At 44.9% G+C, this 15,150-nt stretch overlaps 1 protein-coding gene across 1 annotated transcript in view; it reads right to left on the minus strand.

Annotated features, from left to right (window-relative positions):
• The window catches only part of DNAH14 (dynein axonemal heavy chain 14), a 1,015,490-nt gene that overhangs the window by 741,229 nt on the left and 259,111 nt on the right, over positions 1-15,150 (minus strand). Inside the window, exons 31-34 of the mRNA XM_088449338.1 lie at positions 12,810-12,955; positions 8,534-8,602; positions 6,171-6,357; positions 4,768-4,847 (exon numbers count right to left, since the gene is read on the minus strand). Coding sequence (XP_088305464.1) covers positions 4,768-4,847; positions 6,171-6,357; positions 8,534-8,602; positions 12,810-12,955 — 482 coding nt within the window. The remainder of the gene's footprint in view (positions 1-4,767; positions 4,848-6,170; positions 6,358-8,533; positions 8,603-12,809; positions 12,956-15,150) is intronic.

A 15,150-nucleotide genomic window follows, 5' to 3' on the forward strand; every position in this document is an offset into this window, starting at 1 on the left:
TGATTGACAGCACGCCCCATTTGGTGGGCGTGCCTGGGGCGTGCCTGCCAGACGGAGGCGTTACCATGGGAACGCCTACCGTCTGAAGCCGGCCCCACTGACAGTGATGTCAGTGGGAGTGATTTTGGCTCTGATAGAGCCAAAATCACTCCAGGGCTTGTGGCAGGGAGACCCTACCGCAGGGTCTCCGTCGCAAGTCCGATGGTCGCGACGGTCAAGACCATCGCGACCATCTTTTTGGACGCTCGTATATGCTGTGGGTGGTGACCCACAGCTATACGAGCGTCCAGGAGGACGCTCCATTTTCATGGAGGAGGGCCCTGATTCAGAGCGAGCGCTCTGGTCAGAGCGTCCGGCTCTGAATCAGGCCCAAAGGACCTAATGCTGACACTGGTCCTAATGCTGACTCATGGCCTCCTGATTCAGAGACGCACGCAATCGGCTGTGCAGTTCCATCCATTTCAAATATAGGAAACAGGCACCTCCTTGCTGCATCTGCGATCCAAGCGCTGCGACCAAGGTCGAAGCTTGGGATAATCACGTGACCGTGACCGGTAGCTGAATCTTACTGCAGCCTGTCCGTGTCCTGGCAGCTGCGAGACCAGGAAATCTTAATCTACCCGCAGACCCTGGCCTTGTCCCTACCGGAAAATGGATACGACAACCCCCTGTTCCGCCCCCCAAATGCCACAGCATGTCAATCATGCTGCGCCTTGGGGGAAGTCTGTGAGCGAGATCGCAGGACCCGTTCCCCACATGCGCAGAACGAGCTCTGCACATGCGCAGACCCTAACCATCAGGTTAGCGTACAGTACATCTCTGAATCAGGCCGGATCCTGCGAGACCCAGGATGACGGGTACACATGTATACGCCCATCTGTGGTTCTAGATAGGCTGAATGGGTGCGTTCCTACGTAGGCCAAGTACATGTTTGTGAAATTGCGAATGCGTGAAGTCCGGGGTAAAGATGCACATGGCCTGGGAAAGCCAGTCAGGGGCAGGTGCCAACAGCGGATGATGACGGTCGCCAGCACTAGCAACTGCTTGTGATTGGTGGTTAGCGAGCGCTCCACGGATGCTGCCTGGCGATTTCTCTGACGCTTCATATTTTAGCAAACCTTTTTTTTTTTCTTTTCCCCATATCAACCTTATGTGATTGAAAGTGAGCAGCTGGATTGAGCAGCAATTCTGGTAGTTTAAAAAGATAGTAGTTGACACCATCATTTTAGAAATGAGCAGAGGAATGAAAAAGGTATTTATTATAAGCAGTTTCTGTTTCCAACCCAGAATTAATTACATTAAACCGTTACAAGGTGGTTTAAAATCCACAGTTATCACAGCTCAGAAAAGCTCCACTAATTGTGCATTAATTGGGGTGTCTGGTGCTGCCACTAACTGTGCTTTTATTGGGGTGTCTGGTGCTTCCACTAACTGTGCATTTATTGGGGTGTCTGGTGCTTCCACTAACTGTACATTAATTGGGGTGTCTGGTGCTGCCACAAACTGTGCATTTATTGGGGTGTCTGGTGCTTCCACTAATTGTGCATTTATTGGGGTGTCTGGTGCTTCCACTAACTGTACATTAATTGGGGTGTCTGGTGCTGCCACAAACTGTGCATTTATTGGGGTGTCTGGTGCTTCCACTAACTGTGCATTTATTGGGGTGTCTGGTGCTTCCACTACCTGTGCATTTATTGGGGTGTCTGGTGCTTACACTGACTGTGCATTTATTGGGGTGTCTGGTGCTGCCACTAACTGTGCATTTATTGATGTGTCTGGTGCTTACACTGACTGTGTATTTATTGGGGTGTCTGGTGCTGCCACTAACAGTGCATTTATTGGGGTGTCTGGTGCTTACACTAACTGTGCATTTATTGGGTGTCTGGTGCTGCCACTAACTGTACATTAATTGGGGTGTCTGGTGCTGCCACTAACTGTGCATTAATTGGGGTGTCTGGTGCTGTCACTAACTGTGCATTTATTGGGGTGTCTGGTGCTGCCACTAACTGTGCTTTTATTGGGGTGTCTGGTGCTTCCACTAACTGTGCATTTATTGGGGTGTCTGGTGCTTCCACTAACTGTACATTAATTGGGGTGTCTGGTGCTGCCACAAACTGTGTATTTATTGGGGTGTCTGGTGCTTCCACTAATTGTGCATTTATTGGGGTGTCTGGTGCTTCCACTAACTGTGCATTTATTGGGGTGTCTGGTGCTTCCACTAACTGTGCATTTATTGGGGTGTCTGGTGCTTACACTGACTGTGCATTTATTGGGGTGTCTGGTGCTGCCACTAACTGTGCATTTATTGGGGTGTCTGGTGCTTACACTGACTGTGCATTTTTTGGGGTGTCTGGTGCTTACACTAACTGTGCATTTATTGGGTGTCTGGTGCTGCCACTAACTGTACATTAATTGGGGTGTCTGGTGCTGTCACTAACTGTGCATTTATTGGGGTGTCTGGTGCTGCCACAAACTGTGCATTAATTGGGGTGTCTGGTGCTGCCACTAACTGTGCATTTATTGGGGTGTCTGGTGCTTCCACTAACTGTGCATTTATTGGGGTGTCTGGTGCTTACACTGACTGTGCATTTATTGGGGTGTCTGGTGCTGCCACTAACTCTACATTTATTGGGGTGTCTGGTGCTTACACTGACTGTGCATTTATTGGGTGTCTGGTGCTGCCACTAACTGTGCATTTATTGGGGTGTATGGTGCTGCCACTAACTGTGCATTAATTGGGGTGTCTGGTGCTGCCACTAACTGTGCATTAATTGGGGTCTCTGGTGCTGTCACTAACTGTGCATTTATTGGGGTGTCTGGTGCTGCCACTAACTGTACATTTATTGGGGTGTCTGGTGCTTACACTGACTGTGCATTTATTGGGGTGTCTGGTGCTGCCACTAACTGTGCATTTATTGGGTGTCTGGTGCTGCCACTAACTGTACAGTTATTGGGGTGTCTGGTGCTGCCACTAACTGTACATTTATTGGGGTGTCTGGTGCTTCCACTAACTGTGCATTTATTGGTGTGTCTGGTGCTTCCACTAACTGTGCATTTATTGGTGTGTCTGGTGCTTCCACTAACTGTGCATTTATTGGTGTGTATGGTGCTGTCACTAACTGTACATTTATTGGGTGTCTGGTGCTGTCACTAACTGTGCATTTATTGGTGTGTCTGGTGCTTCCACTAACTGTGCATTTATTGGTGTGTATGGTGCTGCCACTAACTGTACATTTATTGGGTGTCTGGTGCTGTCACTAACTGTGCATTTATTGGTGTGTCTGGTGCTTCCACTAACTGTGCATTTATGGGTGTGTCTGGTGCTTCCACTAACTGTGCATTTATTGGGGTGTCTGGTGCTTACACTAACTGTGCATTTATTGGGGTGTCTGGTGCTTACACTAACTGTACATTTATTGGTGTGTCTGGTGCTGCCACTAACTGTGCATTTATTGGGGTGTCTGGTGCTTCCACTAACTGTGCATTTATTGGGGTGTCTGGTGCTTACACTAACTGTACATTTATTGGTGTGTCTGGTGCTGCCACTAATTGTGCATTTATTGGGGTGTCTGGTGCTGCCACTGACTGTGCATTTATTGGGGTGTCTGGTGCTGCCACTAACTGTGCATTTATTGGGGTGTATGGTGCTGCCACTGACTGTGCATTTATTGGGGTGTCTGGTGCTGCCACTAACTGTGCATTTATTGGGGTGTATGGTGCAGCCACTAACTGTGCATTTATTGGGGTGTCTGGTGCTTCCACTACCTGTACATTTATTGGGGTGTCTGGTGCTGCCACTAACTGTACATTTATTGGGGTGTCTGGTGCTGCCACTAACTGTACATTTATTGGGGTGTCTGGTGCTTCCTCTAACTGTACATTTATTGGGGTGTCTGGTGCTTCCTCTAACTGTACATTTATTGGGGTGTCTGGTGCTTATACTAACTGTGCATTTATTGGGGTGTCTGGTGCTTCCTCTAACTGTACATTTATTGGGGTGTCTGGTGCTTCCTCTAACTGTGCATTTATTGGGGTGTCTGGTGCTGCCACTAACTACATTTATTGGGGTGTCTGGTGCTTCCTCTAACTGTACATTTATTGGGGTGTCTGGTGCTGCCACTAACTGTACATTTATTGGTGTGTCTGGTGCTGCCACTAACTGTACATTTATTGGGGTGTCTGGTGCTTCCTCTAACTGTACATTATTGGGGTGTCTGATGCTTCCTCTAACTGTACATTTATTGGGGTGTCTGGTGCTTACACTAACTGTGCATTTATTGGGGTGTCTGGTGCTTCCTCTAACTGTACATTTATTGGGGTGTCTGGTGCTTCCTCTAACTGTGCATTTATTGGGGTGTCTGGTGCTGCCACTAACTGTGCAGTTATTGGGGTGTCTGGTGCTTCCTCTAACTGTGCATTTATTGGGGTGTCTGGTGCTGCCACTAACTGTACAGTTATTGGGGTGTCTGGTGCTTCCACTAACTGTGCATTTATTGGGGTGTCTGGTGCTTCCACTAACTGTGCATTTATTGGGGTGTCTGGTGCTGCCACTAACTGTGCATTTATTGGGGTGTATGGTGCTGCCACTAACTGTGCATTTATTGGGGTGTCTGGTGCTGCCTGTGTCACTGCCCCCATATGTCAGTCATTGGAAATAAGTGGTCCAATCTCCTACAGAAATATATATGTTATTTCATATGTAATGACAGATGAATTACAGACTCAGACATACTGTACAGTAATGCGATGTTATGTTATATCTCTTACCTGGATTCCAGAGCTTGCTTCCGCTGACCAGCCATGACCAAAACCGTCTTAATGGCTCTCATTCCAAAATCGTAATGATTCTAGAAAAAAAAGGAGTGTCTTTACTACTAACACGAGACACTCGGGGACTCATGGGGAAGAATATAATAGTCTGCGAGATGAAGGCATTGGCGCAATTCCGGCGAGTCTGCCCGGGTTTTTATAGCGGCAATAATTTAAAAGACAAAGCCAACCTAGTTTTGCATTTTAAATTACTGTTGTTTAAAAAAAAAAAAAAGGGGCAGAGTCGCCAGAATCACGCGGATTCCTGCATCTCGCAGGCTATTATATTCCCCCTATATTGTCTCCTATACAGCATATCAGCAATACATGGGATTTACAGGTAACTATGATGACAAGTGCTGCAGAATATACATTTTTCAGACCATCTCAAACAATCCCAAAATAGTGTTATTTATTGTACCGCTCAGAAGCTGAATATCTACACCTGTCACCTGCACTCTATGGGGATTTTTTGGGGCTGTAATATTATTAATTTAAATAGCTTCTATTTTTATATAACTCAGTCAGGGGAGGTTTAAAAGCAAAGAGGGCCCCTGTGCAGTCTCCGTGCACCCCCCTCGCTCTCTCGCCAGTGCCTGTATAGAGTAGCCACTGGCGCCGTGCGCAGACCTTCAAGAAAGTGATATCTTCATCCAACGATGGAACAGTAGAGGTTATGGGGAAGAGAACAGGGGACAGTGAGGGGAAGGGAACAGGGACAGTGAGGGAAAGAGAACAGGGACAGTGAGGGGAAGGGAACAGGGACAGTGAGGGGAAGGGAACAGGGACAGTGAGGGAAAGAGAACAGGGACAGTGAGGGGAAGGGAACAGGGGACAGTGAGGGGAAGGGAACAGAGACAGTGAGGGGAAGGGAACAGGGGACAGTGAGGGGAAGGGAACAGGGGACAGTGAGGGGAAGGGAACAGGGACAGTGAGGGGAAGGGAACAGGGACAGTGAGGGGAAGGGAACAGGGGACAGTGAGGGGAAGGGAACAGGAGACAGTGAGGGGAAGGGAACAGGGACAGTGAGGGGAAGGGAACAGGGACAGTGAGTGGAATGTAACAGAGACAGTGAGGGGAAGGGATGGGACTACAATGAGACAACCTGGGGCAGGTGTCTCAGTGCGCAATCTGCAACTCATGCAGAAATATTTACGCCTGTTCGTGTAGTGAAAATCCCCATTGCCACCTCTGCAGCACTAGAATGGGAACTAAAATAATAAAAATGCAATGTTGTCTGTTTTTTACTTTTAATGCTTTCTGTGAACATGGATTAAACTGCAAAACTGATTTCAGATTTTATTTTCCTACCAGACAAATGATGATTTTACCACATCATAGAGAATGTTAATGCGAGTTACCTGCTGAGAGAGCTGCTTGCTTGTCAGCTGATAGAGGTTCACCAGCTTCCCCGACAGAGACTTTGCAGCCTTGAACCCCTCAGAGAACAGCATTATCTCTGCAATCAGCTGGTAGTCAGGTACCATCATGGCGACGGGCCGGAACAGTGACTTCAGGTTGTCCGGAAGCTCCACGCGGCCTTGGTACCTGAGAAGACAGAAGGGCTCTTTATAGTGTGTTCTGTGTGTACATGTATTTGTGTGGAAGTGTACACTGTATTTATCAGCTGTGGCAGAAATTACTGCATAAGCCGTGTACTACTGTCTCAGGGCCTTATTCAGAGATGAACGCTAATGGTGCATACACACAGTCAGATTTAGGGCCTGATTCAGAGCTGGTCGCTATTTGCGGTCGTTCGTTCAAAAAAAGGGGTGGCTATTCAAATGAACCGTTCGCTCTTTGCGGTCTGTTCACGCCTCTAGGTCTGAACGAGCGAACAAAACTTGCGGTCGTTTTTTGGGAAACTACGCCCTCTGGCCGCTCGCATCCTACGTCATGTCCGCTATTTATTAGATTAATCGAGTACATCGACCAGGATATGAACTGCTCGCTATTCTTGGGGTTGGTTTTTGCTACCACAATTTTGCGAGCAGTTCTGGCTATAAAATAACCCAGTGACGTGGTCAATGACGCTGCTGTTTTAATTATGCACACCCATAAAACGCCCGTTTTGACCTTTAAGCACGCCTGCGATCGGATCTCCACTCCCCGTTTTCAAGCACCTTCCCCTGTTACCACTCACATACGCCTCTTTCTGTCACTCAAATTATCAGGCATTCGCTATTTTGCGAGCACATGAATTTCGACCGCACTGACTGGTTCGCGCATGCATATAACGATCCGTACGCATGCGCAGTTGGGCAAACATCGCTCGGAGCGAACGAGCGGCCGCTTACGAGCGGCTCTGAATCAGGCCCTTAGTCAGATCTGAACGATAATCATTTAAAAAATCGTTCAATCGCTCATATCTGAAAGGAAAATCCGACATGTGAGCCTGCAACGATGAACGATGCGCGTTCCCGATGGTCAGATAATGATATTTGACATCTGATGTGTTTGCAGTCAGATTTGGACGATTCCATTCATTTTAATACAGTCTAAAATCGTTCAAATCGTTGGTTAAATCTTTCAGATCGTTCATCTGACATATCTGACCGTGGGTGTGTATGCACCATAAGACGATATTTACGGAGTTGAGCGATTATCGGTAAACTGTCAAAGAACGCAGGTGTGTCACGACCACTTTGGGGGAGTGTCACATCCTGCATCTGCGATCCCGTGTAAAATAAAAATATCTCCGGCATCTCAATTCCCGCTGCAATTTTGAGGAGGTATAAGGTTACTCAAACCTGCGATAATTAAAAGATCTTCGACCGATGGCTGCGCCCTTGTACGCAGATGCTTGGATTTGCAAAGCCGATGGTGGGCGTCTCGATACATTCCACCGCGTCTGCGACATTTTCATATTTTCACATAGCAGCTGCGTACAGCGGCGGCGCCATTAGCGTACAACTCAGAATCAGGCCCTCAGTGACGTTACTAGACCCTCGTCCAGTGATTGGCTGACTATAGAGACGCAGACAGTAGGAAGCCTATTGGCTGCTTCAGCATACATTTCCAGTTGCGCTGTGCAAAGTGACGCAGTCGCGGATGTACGGATGTAATAGCATGCACCTCCAAATCAGGCCATTTGTATCCCCAATTATAAACACAACCACGTCAGCATTAACTGACAGATCAACATAAAATAATAGAAGATCATCCCCAAAACAGATTAAAAGTTTGGAGACCAGAGGTTAATGAAAGCCAGAGAAGTGTCCGTGGGCCACGTATGAGTGAGACGGCCACATATATAGCCCCCCGTAAAAATATTCACTGAGAGGCCCACATCTAGCCCCCCGAAAAAACATTCGCTGACCTACTAAGAAACTTTCTCACAGTAATGTGCCGTGTGTGAATCATAGAGCTATTTGTACACGGAAGCCGCCCATTCTAACCATGTACATGTGAGTCACACAAGCAGGAAAGCAATAGCCTTAAAATAGGGCAGGATTCTACATACCTGCAGAGAGTTCCCATTATGTATTATGTATCACCTTCTATTTAAGACCCGTCAATCACTAATGGAGTTTTGATCCATAAACGTGACTGGAGGTGGGAAGATAATTAGGGTCTCTAAAAAAAGAATACATTTCTTGTTACCTGAGGGGGGGTCGTCCTAGCGCTCGTTACTGCACAGTCTCCTGCCCGTATGTATTATTCATTGGCTGAAACATTTTACATTCTGTATGTCAGGAAGTAAAGCCGTCATCGGCGCACCTACCCCGGATTCATGGTAATGAAGACTCCGCATGACATATTTAGACGGATCTCTCTTCCTTCAAACACAAATCTGCATAAAACATTATTTCTTAATCATTTCAGCATGAAAAGAGATTGGAAAAGTATCAATAATTAATAATTACATCATATACCTAAAATTCTGCAGTAAAAAAAATACTTATTATAACTTAATTTAATCTTCATTACTATGGCTACAGTTAAATATAACACTGCGAAAAGTCTATCTATATACAGGTTGAGTCTCCCATATCCAAAATGCTTGGGACCAGGGGTATTTTGGATAACGGAATATTCCGTATTTTGGAATAATTGCATATCATAATGAAATATCTTGGGAATGGGACCCCAATATACACACAAAATGCATATATGTGTTATATGCACCTTATACACACAGCCTGCAGGTCATTTTATACAATATTTTCAATAATTTTGTGGCTCAACCAAAGTTTGTGTACATACATGAAATAAATTTATGTTTCATTTACACCCTATACACACAGCCTGAAGGTAATTTTATACCATATTTTTAATAATTTGTGCCTTAGACAAAGTTTGTGTACATTGAACCATCAAAAATCAAAGGTTTTATTATTTCAGTCATGCCAAAATTATTCCGTAATTCGGAATATTCCGTATTTCGGAATATTTGGATATGGGAGACTCAACCTGTATATAATACCTGTATTTAAAATTTCATAGAGTGGATAAAAATTAGTTTTCAATTTATATCAGAGGTTCCCAAACGCGGCCCTTACGGCTCCCCAAGAGTTCAGGTTTTAGAGATATCCATGGTTCAATGAAGTCAATGAATAGGGCAGCATTTGGCAAACCTCATGTGCTGCCACAATGATCTGGAGTAATATTGGGAATGGAAATGTGGTACTTGGAAACAAAGGCAGCCAGTTTTAGTCCTATTTTAATTAAAAACTAGTGTGGCAAACAAAATCGGGTATGAGGCACTAGGCAAAAAAATAAATTGAAATAAAAAATCATACGTTTGCATTAGGTTTAATATAAATACCTGTGTATAATCAGTATACTGTATGTACTGTATGTATTTTTTATTATGGTTTATTTTATGCTGTCCTAATTATTGTAATTACGTATTGAACCGGGAATGTTGGGATATTTTAGAAAATTGGTGCCCAGGTAACTATGCAAAAGAAGTTATGTAACATAGCAACCAAATAACTGTAGCTTATATTTCCTAAAGTGTGCTAAGGTCTCATTGGTTGCTATGAGTTACAGCATATAATGCAGTTACCAGTGCACCAGTGTAGTGAGGAAAGCAATGACAGAGTATTACTACACTTTGGAGGACAAATTAATCTCATCTGAGATCACAAACTTAATTAGAAGAACATTAAGAGGCTGGTTGGCAGTTGCATGCAGTTTGGCCATATCTGCGGCCTCATCGTGTGCTCAGGATATGATACCGCACCTCCCCTGTGCGTCCGCCTGTGAAAGTTGTCATTATGACTAATCGACGCGCATTTGTACCAGTCCCATCTTTGGTGCAAGAGATCCATTGGAAATCAACAGCATCTCTGCGCACACCCAACTCTGAAAAAAGCCCATGAAATCCGTCTGCACGCCCACGGAACATAGCCTACGTGCGAATGCTCCATTGAGGTCCACTCGGCTGCACGCGGAGAGGTGACTGAGACGCGTATGACTCTCTAGTTGCAAAGCGGACTTGCCTGCAGCTCTGAATCAGGCCCTATATTAGGAAAACACCCGCTGTGATCAGACCAGGGTTGGGTGCTGCTTCTGGAATACAAGTTCAACCGCTGTAGGGAGTTAGTACTGTGATTATTAGGGCAGTATACTTATCTCACCTTAACACCTGATGAGTGATTGGACCAGGACTACTTTGAATAAAAGGGTGAAGGGATTGCATGTGCTGGATGTGAGCAGGGCTGTCTTAACAGCAGTGTGGGCCCTGGGCAAAGCAATTCACTGGGGCCCTACCGATCCATGCACAGGGTGTCCGGCTCGCGGCGTAGGTCTAATGACAGGCGTCGAAATTTCGATGCCTGTCATATGTACCTTGCCGGGATTTGACAGTCTGGAATCCGGCGGTTGGCATTGCGACCGTCGGCTTCCTGACTACATCCCCACACAGACACAGAGGTAAGAGGGTCCCTGCTAACTATTAACATTAAGGTACAAACATTATCCCACCTAGGATGGATACAAAATGGTGTATGCAGACACTGGGGCCACATTCTGAGATAATATCACACTGGATGGATTATGACATGGTGTCTGTAGATATGGAACCACGTGACGTCCTGAGATAATATCACATCGTGTCTTTAGATACAGGGCCACATCCTGAGGTAACATCACACTGGACGCACCACGACAGTGTCTGTAGCTATGGGGCCTCATCCTTAGATAATATCACACTGGATGCACCACGACAGTGTCTGTAGCTATGGGGCCTCATCCTTAGATAATATCACACTGGACGCACCATGACAGTGTCTGTAGCTATAATATCACACTGGATGCACCACGACAGTGTCTGTAGCTATGGGGCCTCATCCTTAGATAATATCACACTGGACGCACCATGACAGTGTCTGTAGCTATAATATCACACTGGATGCACCATGACAGTGTCTGTAGCTATGGGGCCTCATCCTTAGATAATATCACAATGGATGCACCACGACAGTGTCTGTAGCTATGGGGCCTCATCCTTAGATAATATCACACTGGACGCACCATGACAGTGTCTGTAGCTATAATATCACACTGGATGCACCATGACAGTGTCTGTAGCTATGGGGCCTCATCCTTAGATAATATCACACTGGATGCACCATGACAGTGTCTGTAGCTATGGGGCCTCATCCTTAGATAATATCACACTGGACGCACCATGACAGTGTCTGTAGCTATAATATCACACTGGATGCACCATGACAGTGTCTGTAGCTATGGGGCCTCATCCTTAGATAATATCACACTGGATGCACCATGACAGTGTCTGTAGCTATGGGGCCTCATCCTTAGATAATATCACACTGGATGCACCATGACAGTGTCTGTAGCTATGGGGCCTCATCCTTAGATAATATCACACTGGACGCACCATGACAGTGTCTGTAGCTATGGGGCCTCATCCTTAGATAATATCACACTGGACGCACCATGACAGTGTCTGTAGCTATAATATCACACTGGATGCACCATGACAGTGTCTGTAGCTATGGGGCCTCATCCTTAGATAATATCACACTGGATGCACCACGACAGTGTCTGTAGCTATGGAGCCACTTCCTGAGATAATATCACAATGGATGGATATACAGATTACACCTGTGTGCAGGAGGAGGACACATACTGTATGTAGTAGATACTGAACGCCTATCCAAACAATTGAAGATCCTTAGTGAATATATAGTACAAACACTAACCTGCACATCTCTTAATATAATAATATTCCCTAAGGGGTGGTGGGGATCCGCGGTCCGCTCGTCACCCATGTAACACAGTGGTTCTTTGGAAAAAAAAAAAGAGAAAAAAAACTGTCCGCGGCTGCAGGGGGGCTGGTGGGCCCCTTGATGCTTCGGGCCCTTGGGCACCTGCCCAACAAGCCCAATGGAAGAGACGGCCCTGCATGTGAGTGATTAGCTGTAACATAAGGGAATATACAAGTGCTTTTTGCTCTCATCTGGAAAGGCAGGTAAGGTGCGGCCCAAGCAGACCCCCTTCCTTCTTCATAATTAATCAGTATTTTCAACTACTTTTAGTTTTAGCAGGTTCATCACTCCAGAGTGCAGACAGACTCACAGGATTGTATTGTGACCTGCCCATCAAGGGGCAAAGGGGGTGATATCAAACATGGTCCTCGCTGCCGTACGGGCGCAACAAGTTACCTCCAAGGCGGTGTTACTTCTTTGAGATAATTGTGAGATTCCACCTCTCTAATAATTGGTGGGGTTGCGGCAAGGGGACCCCCAATTTTCTGCTGACCACTGGCGGGATAAGGGAAATAGACTTGGATGGGGGCATGCTGCCCATTTTCTAATTATTTATGTATATTTTAGCCCAATCAGTGCAGTGTATTTATTGCGCCCACAAGATGCCTATATAAGAGACTAACATTGGGTCCATAGCTGCAGAGCTGTAATTAGACTCTCAGTTACAGAATAATGCTAACTCCCTGTATTTTAGGAGGCAGTCAGTCTATCATTAGACTGGAATGGGCCAGTGCTGGACATACAGAGGGCAAACATTACCTGATGGCCTGATTGTCCTTCGCTGTCTTGATGGCATGAATCTGGGACGCAATCACCGAGAGAACTTCCGCGTCAATACGATTAAACTCATCAAAACAACACCAGGCTCCGGACTGGGCAATGCCTGAGAAGAATTTCCCCATTATCTGGGGATAGAAGATTATAAGTGTCTATTACTGGTACCATAGTACAGACCTGCAGAGACATTGCAAACACAAAGCCAAACAGAAACTATTACTATCAGTATTTGTCAGACATCAGTAGTGATCAGGAGTAGGAAATACTCTGTTTCAGCACTAGGGGGCGCAAGGAGTGCGGGATGATGTGCATGAGCGGGGACTGTGGACAGATTTTTGTTTTATGGTCATAGAGATGACCACTGCCCAGTTCTAGATAATAGCTGCTGCGGCTGCAAACATTTCAGTTTAATGATATGATGGCTCCTATTATTGTATTACGTAACCAGTGCCTGAATTTTGAAGCGACATCAGATTATTAGATACTGATCAATCCCAAATGTTTAACTTGACCTTGTTACAGTGTGGAGGTCAGTGGCAAACACAGGATTTCTAGAGGGGGTTTCCAAGTGCTTGATTTTAGAGCGAGTGTGGCCAGTCCATGAATAGGGCAGAATTAGCACTTTATCAACTTTAATATACGTCATACAAAGTATAGTGTATGTCATAATTCCAGCATATACAGGACCAGCGATCACAGTAACCCATTATATGTGTCATACATAGTGTATTGTGTGTCATAATTCCAGCATATACAGGACCAGTGATCACAGTAACCCATTATATGTGTCATACATAGTGTATTGTGTGTCATAATTCCAGCATATACAGGACCAGCGATCACAGTAACCCATTATATGTGTCATATATAGTGTATTGTGTGTCATAATTCCAGCATATACAGGACCAGCGATCACAGTAACCATTATATGTGTCATACATAGTGTATTGTGTGTCATAATTCCAGCATATACAGGACCAGCGATCACAGTAACCCATTATATGTGTCATACATAGTGTATTGTGTGTCATAATTCCAGCATATACAGGACCAGTGATCACAGTAACCCATTATATGTGTCATACATAGTGTATTGTGTGTCATAATTCCAGCATATACAGGACCAGTGATCACAGTAACCCATTATATGTGTCATACATAGTGTATTGTGTGTCATAATTCCAGCATATACAGGACCAGCGATCACAGTAACCCATTATATGTGTCATACATAGTGTATTGTGTGTCATAATTCCAGCATATACAGGACCAGCGATCACAGTAACCCATTATATGTGTCATACATAGTGTATTGTGTGTCATAATTCCAGCATATACAGGACCAGTGATCACAGTAACCCATTATGTGTCATACATAGTGTATTGTGTGTCATAATTCCAGCATATACAGGACCAGTGATCACAGTAACCCATTATATGTGTCATACATAGTGTATTGTGTGTCATAATTCCAGCATATACAGGACCAGCGATCACAGTAACCCATTATATGTGTCATACATAGTGTATTGTGTGTCATAATTCCAGCATATACAGGACCAGCGATCACAGTAACCCATTATATGTGTCATACATAGTATATTGTGTATCATAATTCCAACATATACAGGACCAGCGCTCACAGTAACCCATTATATGTGTCATACATAGTGTATTGTGTGTCATAATTCCAGCATATACAGGACCAGCGATCACAGTAACCCATTATATGTGTCATACATAGTGTATTGTGTATCATAATTCCAACATATACAGGACCAGCGCTCACAGTAACCCATTATATGTGTCATACATAGTGTATTGTGTATCATAATTCCAACATATACAGGACCAGCGCTCACAGTAACCCATTATATGTGTCATACATAGTGTATTGTGTGTCATAATTCCAGCATATACAGGACCAGTGATCACAGTAACCCATTATGTGTCATACATAGTGTATTGTGTGTCATAATTCCAGCATATACAGGACTAGCGATCACAGTAACCCATTATATGTGTCATACATAGTGTATTGTGTGTCATAATTCCAGCATATACAGGACCAGCGATCACAGTAACCCATTATATGTGTCATACATAGTGTATTGTGTGTCATAATTCCAGCATATACAGGACCAGCGATCACAGTAACCCATTATATGTGTCATACATAGTGTATTGTGTGTCATAATTCCAGCATATACAGGACCAGCGATCACAGTAACCCATTATATGTGTCATACATAGTGTATTGTGTGTCATAATTCCAGCATATACAGGACCAGCGATCACAGTAACCCATTATATGTGTCATACA

This window comes from Taudactylus pleione, unplaced genomic scaffold (assembly GCF_031769625.1).
Source record: "Taudactylus pleione unplaced genomic scaffold, aTauple2 ptg000483l, whole genome shotgun sequence".
Lineage (NCBI taxonomy): Eukaryota > Metazoa > Chordata > Amphibia > Anura > Myobatrachidae > Taudactylus > Taudactylus pleione.